The sequence below is a fragment of the Pan paniscus genome, chromosome 2 (genome assembly GCF_029289425.2).
Source record: "Pan paniscus chromosome 2, NHGRI_mPanPan1-v2.0_pri, whole genome shotgun sequence".
Lineage (NCBI taxonomy): Eukaryota > Metazoa > Chordata > Mammalia > Primates > Hominidae > Pan > Pan paniscus.
In genome coordinates this window covers 58,460,645-58,476,726 of record NC_085926.1, presented here as the reverse complement: position 1 = coordinate 58,476,726, position 16,082 = coordinate 58,460,645, and the positions used below count along the sequence as shown (strand labels likewise).

General features: G+C 42.0%; 1 protein-coding gene across 5 annotated transcripts in view; it reads right to left on the bottom strand.

The window, feature by feature from the left end:
- Positions 1–2,769: 2,769 nt before the first annotated feature.
- The window catches only part of KCTD6 (potassium channel tetramerization domain containing 6), a 69,148-nt gene continuing 55,835 nt past the window's right edge, over positions 2,770–16,082 (bottom strand). For 2 of the 5 annotated variants that reach the window (XM_034956779.4, XM_014344265.6), the window contains exons 2-3: positions 6,349–6,418; positions 2,770–4,183 (exon numbers count right to left, since the gene is read on the bottom strand). In XM_034956779.4, the coding sequence (XP_034812670.2) occupies positions 3,497–4,183; positions 6,349–6,375 (714 nt within the window). In that variant the 5' untranslated portion in view covers positions 6,376–6,418 and the 3' untranslated portion in view covers positions 2,770–3,496. Of the gene's footprint in view, positions 4,184–6,348; positions 6,419–10,728; positions 12,756–12,964; positions 15,370–16,082 lie in introns of those variants that run through there. The other 3 variants (XM_034956778.4, XM_034956777.4, XM_003811621.7) reach the window with 3 other exon arrangements.

Here is a 16,082-nt window from a genome sequence, read left to right as displayed (position 1 = left end):
TATTTATGTTTTAGAGTCATTATCTTTTAGATACAGTCTGAAGTGATATATGTGAAATAATACCTGTGATTTACTTCAAAATAATCCATAGGAGAAAAAAGCCAAAGTGAACAGTTGTTGAAGCTGGTCAATGGGCAGGTACATGAGTGTTCATTACACTATCCTCTCTACTTCTGAATGTGTTTGCAATTTCCAGTGGGGCGTGGTGGATCATGCCTGTAATCCCAACACATTAGGAGGTCAAGATGAGAGGATCACTTGAGCCTAGAAGTTCGAGACCAGCCTGAGCAACATAGAGAGATGCCATCTCTACAAAAATAACTATCTCACGCCTGTAATACCAGCACTTTGGGAGGCCGAGGCAGGTGGATCACGAGGTCAGGAGATCGAGACCATCCTCGCTAACACGGTGAAACCCCGTCTCTACTAAAAATACAAAAAAAGTAGCCGGGCGTGGTGGTGGGCGCCTGTAGTCACAGCTACTTGGGAGGCTGAAGAAGGAAAATGGTGTGAACCCGGGAGGCAGAGGATGCAGTGAGCCGAGATCGCGCCACTGCACTCCAACCTGGGTGACAGAGCGAGAGTCTGCCTCAAAAAAAAAAAAAAAAAAAAAAAACTGGCCAGGCATGGGGGTACATGCCTGTAGTCCCAGCTATAGGGAGGCTGATTGCCTGAGCCCAGGAGGTTGAGGCTGCAGTGAGCCGTGATCACATCACTGCATTCCAGCCTGAGCAACAGAGTAAGAACCTATCTCGAAAAAGAAAAAGAAAGAAATTTCCCACAGTAAAAAAACTGTACCACTGTCCATTTATAGCATCTATTTGGTTAAATACAAGGATTTTGCTGTAGATCTAGCAAAAGCCAATAGGCTCATCAGTTAGTGTGTTTTTCGCACACATTTATCCTTGGGTTTAAAAGGACACACATACATGCACACACACAATCCTCCTAAGTGCGTATACTTGCTGTAATCTAAATAAAATACAGCTCTAAGAATGCAACTATCATTTTTTAAAAATCAACTCTTCCACAGTGATTATTTAAAATTTCATTAAAAGACATAACTGTCTCAAGTTACCCAAATATAATGAAGCTACATTTTTCATATCATTTTCAATTGCCCAATTAGACAAAACACTCTAAATGTCACTAGACAAGTAAAATGGCAAAAAAAAAAAAAAAAATTCAGCTGGCTACTTTTCCTAATTTACTCATATAAACAATCATTTCATTGTTAATAATCAGTAAATTTGAGAAAATTTACCAAAAGCAAACTTATCTCCAGTAAACAGGACAAGGAAGAGGCCTCATAAGTTTTTAACTTTTAAAAACTTGGGCTGGGTGCAGTGGCTCATACCTGTAAACCCAGCACTTCGGGAGGCCAGGGCAGGTGGATCACCTGAGGTCAGGAGTTCAAAACCAGCATGGTCAACATGGTGAAACCCTATCTCTACTAAAAATACAAAAATTAGCCGGGCATGATGGCACACACCTGTAATCCCAGCTACTCAGGAGGCTGAAGCAGGAGAATCACCTGAACCTGGGAGGCACGGGTTGCAGTGAGCCAAGATCGTGCCACTGCACTCCAGCCTGGGTGACAAGAGTGAGACTCTGTCTCAAAAATAAATAAATAAAAATCATTTAAAAATAAAATAAAAATAAAACCTGGAAACTAGTATTATTCCTATTTCCCTACCTGTTTTCAACCCAAATCATTTTATTTCATATGGACCTCAGCTAGCTCAACAACACGTAACTGGTTGGGCCTTTTTTTTTTTTAAGGTAACTATCAAATCAATTTTAAATACAAGATAATTTTCCAAAATGATAACCTTGTACTCGTATATTGATTTACTGAAACCACAGCAACCTGTCAATAACATCAAAGGATCTTAGTTTGAAGATGGTGAAAATAGGGTAATTACAGGTTTCTGGATGTGGGTCATTTGTCACATTTTAAAATAAATTTTCAGAGACGTGGGCAAAAATAGACATAAGGAAGTGTTGTCATCTTCCTTGCAGAGAGAGAACCTCAGAACATTCTCACAGAGAGGAGAAAAGGAGTGGCCTGCTTGCCCCAGGGCACACAGCCTCAGAGCTCCACTCTTCCCTTAGAAAATAGGGAATAAATTACATGACTTCCTTTTATACTGTGGTCTAACAAAGTAGGAAGTCTCAGTACAATTAAAATAATCCTTCCTATGAGTTACTTTCAAGAAATAGAAGCACATGAACTATGCAAAAGAAGACTACAGTGAAATAAATAAAAGTACGTGTATTTCTCCAAGTACGTGCATTTCTCCAACCGTTCTAGGTCATTCATTCACTGCAGTTTGTTTCTTCTCTTCAGAAATAAACTTAACTTTGTTAACAAAATACATTTGTGGATTACCACAAAACATGAGCATAAAGGGCTAAAGTCATTTTGTTCCTGTGCTTAGCACAAAACTGAAATAATGGTCATAGAACTGTGGGCAATTAAAGTAAAATCTGTAATCTTCAACATAAATTCTTTTGAAAAAATATGAAAAACTGTATGTTCACTGTTCAAATATGCACCCTTTTAGTCAAAATTAATAATTCCATCCATCCTTGCTTCAGTGACGCAACAGTTCTTATAAACTGCAACCTAAGATCCCACTGTGTCCTCTCACATCAAATACAAATGTGCTATGGGCAGTAAACACTGGGACATAAACAATGCATATTTTAGACAAGAAATATGATTTTCTCCCCTTAAGTAATAATAATCAATAAATACAAACTTAATTTTCATATTTCATTTTTTATTAGTTTTTTTTTTTTTTTTTCTGGTAGACAGTACACTTGGGAATTATACTGCACCAGGCATAAAGAGTAAGTTTTCTACCACAGGGACATTTTGTATTCAGAATTCAATATAAATATTTCTAGTCAGACATTTCCATGGCTACAGATATTTGGTTCCTTGATTTATATGCATAGAAAGAAACAGTTGTCATAACTGTAAAAAGCAGTACTTAATAAGTACTTTTAAATGATTGGAACAGTTTTCCTTTAATATTACAATACTACTTATTTATTGGTTTGGAAACTAGGTCACCCTACATGATGTTTTGATTTTTCTCAAAGGCATCATGAGTACTCTGCTTATTCTTTCATCTTTGTATTTTTAGCCTTCTAGTTGAGTTAGGGACCATTTTATCAGAAATCATTTTAGCACTGTAATAAGAAAAGCTCTGTTAAGGGTAGATTATATACCATAATGATTTTCAGACTTCTTTTTATAAAAAAGGTATCTGGAGACTCTGAACAGGCACATGCATACTCAGGGGGAAGGGAACAAAACATGGAGGAGTCTGCCAAAGCACAAAACTTCCTTCTGGTCCTCACTGCCTTCAAATAAATACAACTATTTAAAAGAAAAAAAAATATCTCACACTGTGATTTAAAAAAAAAAATCAGTATCTTCCATTTCCTGGAGAGTCTTTCCAGGAACCTGTGGCAGGGTCGGAGATCAGTCGTCTGTCTTCCGGGCTAGCCTACAGAAAGTCCAGTTGTGCTCCACTGTGTTTTCATTGGCCCGCTCACTCATGTGATGCACCCGGGTGTTGCGGATCGTGAAACCTTGTTTTGTAATGTATTCCATCAGGTGGACCCTAAGAGAAACTTCCTGGTGATAATCACAGGGTCCAAAAGTAAAGGAAACCTGGCAGTCTCTGGTGTCCATCATGTGCTTATTCCACTTGGTAAAATAATTTGAGATGCCTTCTAGTAAGGAATGGACCTTAGTGGTGATGGTTAGTTGCGTTATGATGACAGCCACTGGGTTGGAGTACTTAGAAAGCTTCCGAGTACTAGACAGCTCCACAACTTCTTCAAAAGTATCCATGGGATACAAAGGCTTAGGATCATTGAGACACTGAATCAAGGGCTCAATCTGGTAAAAATCTGCTTCTTTCCGAAGCAGATCAAATTCCTTAAAATCCAACGGTAAGGTCAATTCTGAAGTTCTTAAGAAGTTGAGGACATATCGGAAAAGAGGTCCATCTCGATCAATAAAGTAATTGCCTTGAGGGTCTCGAGCTGTGGGGAAGTCCCCCCCAAACATAGCTCCAAGCATGGAATCCGGGTAACGCGTCAATGTGGTGAGAGACGTTGTATACAAGTGTCCACCTACATTTAATGTGACTGGGTCAGTCATCTGAAATTTGTAAAGAAATGATCAGTCATCTGAAATTTTTAAATACTAACTTTGACAAATTAAGAAAGTAAGTGATACTGAGCAAAGCCCAAGATTCTTTCAGGCTATAATGTATTTAGTAATCCTCTAATGCAAAATGACTTTACTACCAGCAATAAACCCACCCAGATGAAGTGATCTAACATTTGCTTTCAATAGAAAAAAAAAAGGAGAAATCCAATTTCTCTTTAAAAGACTTATGCTAAGAATACAGGGCATTGACTTCCAGAGCCACATCATTTCAGGCCCATTATCTATAGAGTTTTCAGGCCAGAATATATTGTGGGAAGGGAAAAGCCACGCTAAAATACACTTTTTTTTTCTGATTTTTTTTAAGGCTTGCATTTTTCTGAATTTAATTTAACATTAGATAGAATTAAAATGATCTGATAATATAGACATTTACTTTCAATATTTCTTTGGTTTCTCCCCCTCAAACAAAAGGAACAAACTATGAAATTTGTTTTTAAAATAAAAAGTTGGCCCAGATACAGTGGCTCATACCTGTAATCCTAGCACTTTGGGAGGCCGGGGCAGGCAGATTGCCTGAGCTCAGGAGTTCAAGACCAGCCTGGGCAACATGGCAAGACCCCATCTCTATTAAAAATACAAAAAAAAAAAAAAATCACTGGGCGTGGTGGCCTGAGTAGTCCTAGCTACTTGGGAGGCTGAGGTATGAGAATCACTTGAACCCAGGAGGCGGAGGCTGCAGTGAGCCAAGATCACGCCACTTCACTTCAGCCTGGGCGACACAGAGAGATTCTGTCTCCAAAAAAAAAAAAATTATTTAAATTAAATTAAAAACTGTGCAGACCTAATCTTGGTAACTTTTTCATGGAAGTGATACTTTCAAATACTAAGTTAAAATATACAGTTTAGTCAATACAACCAAGCCAGAAAAGCATCACATACCCAAAAGCTAACAGCAGCCATAAAATTTCATAATCTGATAGTATATTCACTTTTGTAACATTAATGCTGCAATCTGGCCTTTAATTTTGAGAAGCAAGCTTCTCTTAAAAAACATACCTTCAGTTTTAGAAATACTATTTACGAAAAAAATAGGCCAGGTGTGGTGGCTCACACTTGTAATCCCAGCACTTTGGGAGGCCAAGGAGGGTGGACCACTTGAGCCCAGGAGTTGCTGACCAGCCTGGGCAACATGACAAAACTCCATCTCTACAAAAAATACAAAATATTAGCCACACATGTTGGTGCCCACTATCGTCTCAGCTACTCAGGAGGCTGAGGTGGCACAATCACCTGAGCTTGGAAAGTCATGAGCTGAGATCACGCCACTGCACTCCAGCCTAGGGAAAAGAGCAAGACCCTGTCTCGAAAAAAAAAAAAAAGGAAGAAAGAAAAAAGAAAGGCAGACAGAGACTTCAGGTACTAGGCAAGTAAAATATACCTTACACCAAAGGAATAGAAAAATAGGGAGACATATGCACACACAAAAAATGCAAGCGGGGAGAAGAGGCACTTTCTCAACCATTAATCTCCCAAACCACAACAAAATATCCTCCAAACTCACTAGATCCTTTTGTAGTCACTATTCATGAAGAAAGAGCCTTCAGAGCAACACACTTGAAAAAATAAAAAATCACGTTACCTCTCCAGTGATTATAAAAAGTATTTGGAAAATCCATTTTGAGTTTGATTCCATTAAAACACCAAACAAAGGCAGAGGATCATTTGAGGTCAGGAGTTCGAGATCAGCCTGGCCAACATGGTGAAACCCTGTGTCTACTAAAAATACAAAAATTAGCCAGATGTGGTGGTGCACGCTGATAATCCCAGCTACTCAGGAGGCTGAGGCAGGAGAATCTCTTGAACCTAGGAGGTGGAGGTTGCAGTGAGCCAAGATCGCGCCACTGCACTCCAGCCTGGGCAAGAAGGCGAGACTCCACATAGAAAAAATTAAAAAATTAAATAAAAATTTAAAAAACACCACACAAGACAAAAACGCCTCCAAAATACATCTAAACTAAGTAAAAGGGGGAAGAGAGGTTACACAAATTCACAATTTTCTGTTCTTATAAGATATACCTAAAAATACATAAGGATAAAAAGACACACAAAAATAATTCCCCAGCCTTCAAAATGCATCTCCAAGAAGCACTCACCATATAGCCCCAGTCTCCATTATCCATCTGCTCCAGTGATGCGTCTTCAAGAGCCCAGGTTTCAGGGAAACTTCAAGAGGAGAAAAACAGACATATGATAGCATATATAACTATGAAAATAGAGAAGAAAGGCTTTTTCCACCCAACAGAGGAGGCCAAACACCAGAAAAACTACTCGTCCTTGCTCAGCTGAAACCTACTACAGGGCAAAGATCTGGAGAAGAAAGCATTCCCCTAGGGCCTTCTACATGTCCTGTATTCTTACCATAGAGAACCCATCTGGAACTAAGAGACTGAAGATTTTCAGAGAAAGAACTATACTGTACTTAAGAGAAGGAGGAACAGTCTAGGAAGTAACCCAGTCATTCAAATTCTACCTCTCTTCTTAGAACATCAATTTTTAGAATTTATATAAGAGAATATTATGATGAACTCTACAACCTTATCCTGGTACAAACCTATAATGGTCCTCACCAAAAAGGTCATTTAAGAAAAAGGGACAGGCTGGGCGCGGTGGCTCACGCCTATAATCCCAGCACTTTGGGAGGCTGAGGCAGGCGGATCACCAGGTCAGGAGTTCAAGACCAGCCTGCCCAACATAGTGAAACCCCATCTCTACTAAAAATACAAAAAATTAGCTGGGCGTGGTGGTGGGCACCTGTAATCCTAGCTATTCAGGAGGCTGAGGCAGGAGCATCACTTGAACCCGGGAGGCGGAGGTTGCAGTGAGCCGAGACTGTGCCACTGCACACCAGCCCCTGCAACAGTGCGAGCCTCCATCTCAAAAAAAAAAAAAAAAAAGAAAAGAAAAGAAAAAGGGAGAAGGGAAAACTCCTTTTCATCAGCATTTCAGCTATACAAGCCAATCACCTGAGTAAAAGCATCAAAAATCATAAACCTCCCAGGATACCAGCATCCCTTTCCAAGAGAAATACATCAGAATGGTATTTATCTTACAATATTAAAAAAAATGATGATGCTTTTAAATAATGATGTGTTTCTCTTTGTACAATTAAAACAAATAGAAAGCGATTTAAATGCCGAAGTGTTAAAGAGCACAATTTGGGGCAAAAAGAACCTTACCGATATAGATGAGAGTCAATCAGCCAGCACTCATGGAGAGCCAGCCTTAAGACACTGAGAAATGCTCAGATACTAATGATGCCAATGTGAATTTATTTTTATCTACAATTCAAAAGCATTTAAACAAACAGTTTCCCAGCAACTGAACTGCCTTAGTCAGTTCCCTCTCACACACTTCAATCCCAAATCAACCTGTAAAGCAAACTGCAGAGCAAATTTCTAAAGCTCTGGCAAGACATGGTAAGAAACATGGACTTATTGGTATTCATCCAGGAAAAGCACTGGCTTTTTTACGTGGTCCTTTAACAGATTCACTTTTCCCACTTTTAGAGGAATCTGGCACAGAATTCCCAGAACAAGCCCTAGCTACAGAAGATCACAAAGGCTCTTTCTCAAAAGGTCACTCAGGCATGTAGAGAACATTTGCATAGCACAGCATGGGCTGAAATCAGAGCCTGAAGCATCTATTTCTCTACCTTGCAAATCCTTCAAAGCACACAAACTAAAATGTGGACCAGACTATGGGGCAGTCAGTTTTTATTCTTTACACTCAGCAGTTGGATATAGACAGGCCTCCACATGCTATGGGGTGAGAAATGGAACAAATGTCAAATTCAAGACTGTTATGACAGTCTTTCATTCCTCTGACTTGCTTCACAAATAGTATCCGAAGTAAACAGGACCAAGAAATGGGCTTTGCCAATTTGTCTTGCCAGGATCTGATTCAGTTACTGATAACAACAGATTAGTAACTGAGCAATTTAAAAGGCCACTCATCCAAAAGTTCTGGTAAGATGCTCATCTTTGGCATTTTCCCATCACGCAAAGTATTCATTCTGACAGCCTCAATAATCATTCATTCAGCCAACAATTATTGTGGGTCACCTATGGAGTGGAGGGGGTGCCTATGTGCAATGCGGACACACAGAAAGAGGAAAAGGACAATCTTTGCCCTCACGGAGCTTTCCATCTATAATGGAAGGCAACATGCAGTGACTGAAGTACAGAACAGAATTCAAAGTGCTATACAACAGATGGACCAGCAGAGGCCCGCGAGAGGGGAAAAGCAAGATTCCAAATGGGAAATAGAGGACTTCTGGGAAGAGCCCATTCAGTTGAATCCTTGAAAGAAAATTCGGACAACCTGAGAAGGGATTCTAGAAGGAAGAAACAATTTAATAGACAGGGGCATGAAAGACTTTTTTTCCCCCTACAACATTCCTGATACCAGTAGGCCGAGCAGGGATTACTATCCTCATCTTAAAGATGCAAAACAGAGAAACAAGGCAGATTAAGTGACTAGCTGAGGGCGCCACAGCTGGGAAGTAACTAGATAAGAACTTGCATGTTCTGACTCTTAGTCTAGATTTTTCCATAAATCCCCTCCTAGGGTAGAAATTGAAAGAACAGAATCCAAGAGACAAGAAATTGAAAAAGCTTAACTTTAAACTCTCTATAGCCATCTATTAACCCTATCCATCCAGTAGGGTTTTATTTACAAATTTTACAGTAACTCAGCCTAACTAAACAGTCATAATGGGTTTGTAAAAATTCTCCTGAGGGCGCCCCCCCACCAAAAAAAGGCAGGAACCCATTCAACTACTGTGAATAACGGTTGCTGTCCTGTCTGTAGTGACATAAAGAACTCCAATCCGTGAATATCCAAATGATTAAATGAGAAACAGAAGATCAAAGACAAGGAAAAAAGCAGACATCAATGTTGCAGCCGTTAACGAAAAGTCTGTCCACTATTAACCCTTTTTTTCTTTTTTACTACTAAATCAAAACAAGGTAACTTCTTGAGCAGTTCTCTAAAAAAAAAAAAAAAAAAATTAGATGATGTCCCTGAATCTGTTCCACAGCAAAAGCAGAAGTTCCGGTACAAAGATGTAATGAAAGCTCATGCTTAATAATTCAGGAAAGCAATTATGGGAATCTACAGCCCATGTTTCTTAAAAACCACCCAAAAGCCTTCCTATACTTGTGTATAAGATACATCAAAATAAATTGAAGCAAAGTCACTATTAGTCACTTCCAATAACAATGACTAAACTGTCTAAAGAAATCAAATTGTGCATTAAAGAGTTCAAAGGGAAAAAACAGTATTGATTAGTTTAAATTTTATCTCTACCTGCTTCTAAATATCTTCTGTGGAGATGCTTAAATACAGCAAGAAACAAACAAACAAACAAAAAAGCATGAAAAATTCCCTGTTATCCAATAGCTGGATAATGAGCGGCTTCTGAATTCTGAATTGACGACCATTAGGAACATCTCTGAAACGATGCAGATGAATGAAATACAATCCCAAAGAATTTCCAGAATAGTTTCAATCTCTTCTACTGAATCATTTTCCAGAGCTACTAACAATTAGAAAATGATTCATTTGCTTTTCATCTTCTCTCCCTTCTGGCACAGTCTCCAGTGGAGGGCTTAATGAGACGTTAAATGACCACAAGACAGGCAGCAGAAGGAAGATCTTGAAATGGGTATCAAATAGGCCTATTTTACTTGATGAAAGCAAAGAAATATCTAATATTTCAGAAAATCTACCAGGAATGGTAACAATAAAAAACTTTTCCTTTATAGTGACTTTCCTTACTAAAACTAAAGATGGTTTTGAAAGACAGCAAATGCAACTGAGCACAAACAGCTATAAAATTCAAAGAAGCCTCTGACCCTGCAAAATCAGTTCACCTGAAAAGATGTAACCTTTGATGCAAATAAAATTCTTGTGAAAACAACACCGCCCATTCCCCAAAGAATATAAAGCAGTGCTGAAAATTCAACCATGTTTAAGCTTCAAAGGTTATTGTGACTAATGTATAAATTCTGACAGTGTCATGTTAGCAGGTAATTAAGCTTAAGAAAACACATACTGAAGAATTTATAGAAACCTTAAAAGGAAGTATTAATTTTCTAAAGTAGCATATCTGAAGAAATGCATACATAATTCAGTAAGTTAATAACTTAAAAAAAGAACCTAAGAACGCTTAAATGCCATTCTCCCTATCACTGCAGAATTGCAATTACAGGCCTAATGGTTATGATGAACTAACTTAACAAAAATATTCTGGGTTTATCATTCCTGCTATAGATTAAGAATTCTCCGGGGCAAAAGTCCTAATCCTATATAACTACCTATATGTTGCAATAAAAACCTCCAATGAATAATAAAAAACTCCAACTACTGACTTCCCAGAGTTTCCAGGCAGCCCTTTAAAAATGCTTTTTTACTGAAACCTTCGTGTCTGGTAGTCAGAAAAGACTCAATAAACTCCCTCTTTCTATACTTACCTTCAAAATTGCCTTGTATTGAGTTGCTCTTCTTGAAATGCGGGAGTTTGAAAGTGAAATACTTTTTATATTAACTAGTTCAGCGACATCTAAAGGAGTCTTTGGGGTTAACATTCACATACAGGCCAGCACAAGTAGCCAGGCATACAAGGATAATGTGATTATGGTTAGATTATCCTTAACCATACCACTGCAGAAATGGATTTTTCTCTACAAGTAATCATTTTCTCTTTCTCCTTTCTCAACCATGTGGTCTAGAAGAGAGAAGCTATAGGTTTAAAAGTGACCTAATATTAAAAAGCTGTCACGAATAGTCACAAAATCATAACACTCCTCTTAACCCTCAGTTTCCGCAAGATAAAACGGAATAATACCACCTTCCCAAAACGGGGTAATTACACCATTTAGGCACAACACAAAGGCAAAAATTGGCCTATAAGAGTAACACATCAGGACAAGGAAAGAGAACAGGTTCCCAGGGAGGTCCTGTAGTTGAATTCTGCTCCGTTACTGATTATGAGACCCTGAGAAAATCACTCTTTATGCCCAGCTTCTTTGGGGAAATGGAGAAAATAAGGGAGATCATGAATATAAAACAATCTGTAAACTGGCAAGTATTAGACAAATGTGAAAACACTAGTGGTAGCAGCATAAACAAAATTTCTAGGTTAACATGAGAAACTTGAGTGTGAACACAAGTAATTTAGAGCATTGGCCTGGAGACGGCAAATATGGAGGAGGCAGCCTCTTAATTTGCTTCAAATCTCCCCAGGTCCTCCTTTTCCCAGAGCTCCAGAAGGGAGAACTACATACAGGTAAAGGGGAGTGTCTAGTTTTCCCAGAGATCACCAAACACCTGAGCTCCTGACCTCAGAAGGAACTTCTTTAAAGCATGACTCAGGATTATCTCCAAGGTAAAGCTGAATCCAAATACATACATGCACTCCATTTTAAATGGACCCCAAATATCAAAATCCAAGCGCACTGAAGGATTCATAGGGTTCACCCTAAGATTCCTTTAAGTAGTAATGCTTTGGTTAAAATATGATTTATGAAAATTCAAATCACAAAACTTTGGAATGGCATCCATGGCTATCCTGACCACTCCATCGTTCATATCTAAGGCATAGCACAAAACCAAGTATCAGTATGGACTGATGGTTTTCGGCCAAAGAGAAAATACTCTCAACCTACCAAGCCTGCTGACAAACACATTTTCCTTTTCCTAGCTACATATTTGTTCATTTGAAAACATCTCAATCTTGGGCTCAGGACTGTGCTACATGCTGTCCCCAAGCTTCTCTCCTATCCCAGGATGATTCAAGTAATAGGGCATTTGTGACAGCGAAAAAAAGAACACGCCAGGGGGATATGGAAGAGATACTTAGGCTACCCCAAATATTCTTAGCCGAGCCGGGTCATCCCAGGTCACTTTGCCACCCAAACCTCTTCTATCACAAAGTCCTAAAATTGGATCCAACAACTTGTTCTAGAACTGGCATACTTGAACAGAAACATGGTAACTTCGGCAGAATATCCAAGCAGGATCTCTGTCACGTTTCATTTTCCCCGTCCCACCCCCAGACACAGCCTCCACCACTGTCAGCCCAGCAGGTGCTGCCAGGGCTCCCCATTACCATGGCCATTTATCACCTCTGACATCAAGCATTAAAAACGCCACCACACACACACAAATCTAGGCATAAAGAACTCAGCTGCGATCTGAGAGTCTCTTCAGGGCAAAAAATCCCAAAGGCAGGGTTTTGAGTCCTGCCTCAAGCTTTAAACTAGGGCAATTGGTGGCTAATAAGCGCCATCTCCCAAAAACAATCATTTTCGAGCACACCCCAAATATCTCCGTCCGGGCCGCCCTTCGCTGCTGCCCGGCCAGCGAAGCCCCCGCAACCCGACCCGGCCAGGGGTAGGGCGGGCGATGCTCCGGGCCCGGACGAGGGGCGCGCCGCGGGGCTCCGAACCCGGGCCCGCAGAAACCGCGCATCCCCGCCGGGCGGGCCCCGGAACCCCCGCCCAGGCCCCGCCGCGGGCACCTCCGCTGCTGGCTCGTGCCAGCCCGGGACGCGCGGTCCCCTCAACGCGGCCCCGCCGCCGCCCCGTTCCAGGAGCCCCCGCCCAGATACTCCTCAGCCCCGCTCCCCTGGCTGCTCGGCGCAGACGTCTCCTGAAACCCGGCCCTCCCAAGCCCCGGCCCCGCAAGCCCCGCGCCAGCCCCACTCACTGCGCGGCGGCGGCGGCGGCGGCTGCGGCCGGGCCGGGAGATGCCCGCGGCCGGAGAGCGCGAGCGCGGGGACAAGCGAGCCCGCGCCCGGCGACGGCGGCGGCGGCGGCGGCAGAGGGGACGACTGAGCCCGCGCCCGGAGTTGCGGCTCCAGCTGCCCGGCGCGGGCGGCGCCTTCCCAGCAGAGCCGCGGCGCCACGAGCGCGGGCGCCCCCTAACGGCAGCGCGGGCGGGAAGCCAGAGAGCCAGGCGGCCTGAAGAACTCAGCCAGCGCAGCCGGAGCCGCGCGGTCAAGACCACACGACCGCAGCCCCGAAGCCCCGCCCCGAAGCCCCAGTCCCGCCCCTTAGGCTCCGCTCCGAAGCCCCGAAACCCCGCCCCTACGTCCCGCCTCCGCCCGCAGCCGGGGGTCCGCCCAACCCCAGGCCCAGTGCGTCCTCAGGGCTGGTGCCTCCACAGCTGTTTCTCCTTAGTCATTTCACGAACTTGTATGGGCCCCCCACTATATCTCAGGCCTGGGGGTTTAGGAGATACAGCGGCCACCAAGACGGAGGCGGGTCCTAATGAAAGGAGAAGACAGACAAGACTCAAGGAAACAGCTAATAGACAAAATAATGACAAGTTATGACCGTAAGTGTTGGGAGGGACATGATTAGAGGACTTAGATGGAGAAGAAGGGAAGGGAGCCCCTGCTTCAAACGCAGTGGCCGAGGAAGACCTGGACCCCGACCTGCGGCCAGAGCTCCTCCTGCCTGCCCTGCATTGGGGAGACAACCCTGCGATGAGGCCTGTGAAGAAGCCCCCGGGGCCACCGGGGCAAGACGGTCTGGTCCGGCCTGGCGGGCAAGACAGCAAAGGGCTGCTGGGCCCAGAGGCTCAGCAACACGGGCAGCCAGGTGGAGAGAAGGGCAGAGCTACCTTCAGCAGACAAAACGACCTGTGCAAAGGCTCTGGGGCCTGGAGGAGCTCGGCCCTAGATGAGACTGGCGCTGGTATTGTCCCCACTTCACCAGGAAGGAAGCCAAGGCTGCAGAGGATGGGCAGCACCTAACGCCTCAGGGCTAATTGGTCTCCATCCGTCCACTCGTTCCAAGTCCATTCACTTCCTGCTAGCCAGGCCACTGTCCCCTTCCGGTGGGACCAGTTACCTGATGCTGGGTTTAACCTTCTCCACCAGAATAACCACTGGCCTTAGAAACTCACTTGGGTTTCACGTCTGCATGTGTGTGAGCTAGCTCTGGGGTTGAAATTATATCAGCATGATCATCACAGTTATATCTGATACTTGATTTGTCTCCAAAAGCTCAGATTGATAGGTTAAATAAATGACATATGCTTCATCAACATAACTGAGTGCTACATTATCAAATTCACAAAGACTAGGTGAGAATACAGGGAAATGTGTGTGAAAATGATCAATACACAAACTAGTACACATGATATCCTGATTTCATTTTTAAAAACATAAATATATACAGACAAAAATTTTGAAGGAAATACATCAAACCATTGACCATCGTGTTCAAGATAACAGTATGGGAATGTTAATGGCATTACTTCATAACGTTCTTCTGAATTTTCATGAATATTGAATTTATAATCAGAACACATGAATACTGAATTTATAATCAGAAAAATACAATGAGTTTTGGTTTGGTTTTTCTTTTTTTGCCCCCCACTCCGCCCCACCCCACTGGGTTTTGTTGTTTTTTAATAGAAGGACAATACCAAAATTACCCAATACTCAGATCTCCAGAATTTGGTGCCATTGAAAACCCAGAATTGCCTCTGATTTACTGGGTATCCTTGAAAGAGTCATTTCCCCTCTCAGGGCTTCTATTTCCCCATATAAAAACTGATGGATTAATTTTGTTGGTGATTTTGTCAGACCTAGTCCTTCCTATCTTAAAATTTTTATAACTAGTGCTAATTGTACTTTCACTTTTGTATTTTATAATTGATAGATGGCTATTGAAATGCAGTTGGGTTTTATATAATCTTATATTCAGCAAAAGTGAACTCTTTCAGTTCTAATAAGTTTGTAGGTTCTCTTGAATTCGCTGTGCAAATAATCATAGAGTCTGCAAGTCATAGCAGTGTGGTATCTTCCTGTCCTTTTTTTCCTTTTTCTTGCTGTACTGTGCTGACTAAATTCTCTCACACAATGTTGAAGAGCAGTAATGGCAGTGATGGTAATGGGCATTTTTATCCTGTTCTTGACTGCTTGTAACATATCACCATTAACTATAGTGTTTGTTGTGGATTTTTTGATAGATTATCAGGGTAAGGAAGCACTATTCTTACTATGAATGGGTGCTGAATTTTATCAATGTGAGATTCCCCCCATTGCAATGTAATGAATTAAAACCATGGATCTTACTATATTAAACCATCCATATATTCCCGGGATAAACTCGCCTTGATGATGTATTTTTTTAAGTCAATACATTTTTATTCAAGGAATTTCACACGTCATGATGTATTATTTTTTCAGTATACCGCTAGATTCCATTTGCTGATATTTCATTTAGGGTTCCATTTGCTAATTTCATTTAGGGTTTTTGTATCCACGTGGATGACTGAGATATGCGACTATTTGCTTATTCTCTCCTCGTCTGGCTTTGCTATCAAAGTTACATGAGCCTCATAACATACCTTAAGGAATGAGTGTCTGTTCACTAGACTGGGATTTTCTGTAGTTTGAATGTTCTCTAGGATTCTCCCGCAAACCATCTGGATCTGTTGGTTTGGGGGGTTGGGGGGTGGAAAGGGTTTATATTGGAAGCTGTTTGCCTCCACAGAGCTCAGGGTTGCAAGCCTGCTGGGGAAGGCTGGCTTCTGGTTTACAGCTGCCCCTGACCCTCTGCACCTTCCTTTTCCAGGTGGCCACCAAGTATCCAGGCTCCTGTGGTAAAGATACTGATCCTGGTCTGCCCTGGGGCCAGGCTGACCTGGAGGGAGCTGTTTATTATTGCAGCTACACCTGTTACAGGAAGGAACCAAGCCCAGCATGGTGCTGGGAGGGCAAAGGGGGACCAGCAGTTGACAAAACAATGAAGTGTGGAGATCTGAGTCCCCTCCCTCTCTCCCTTCTCCCAACTCTCACTGCCTAGCTGAC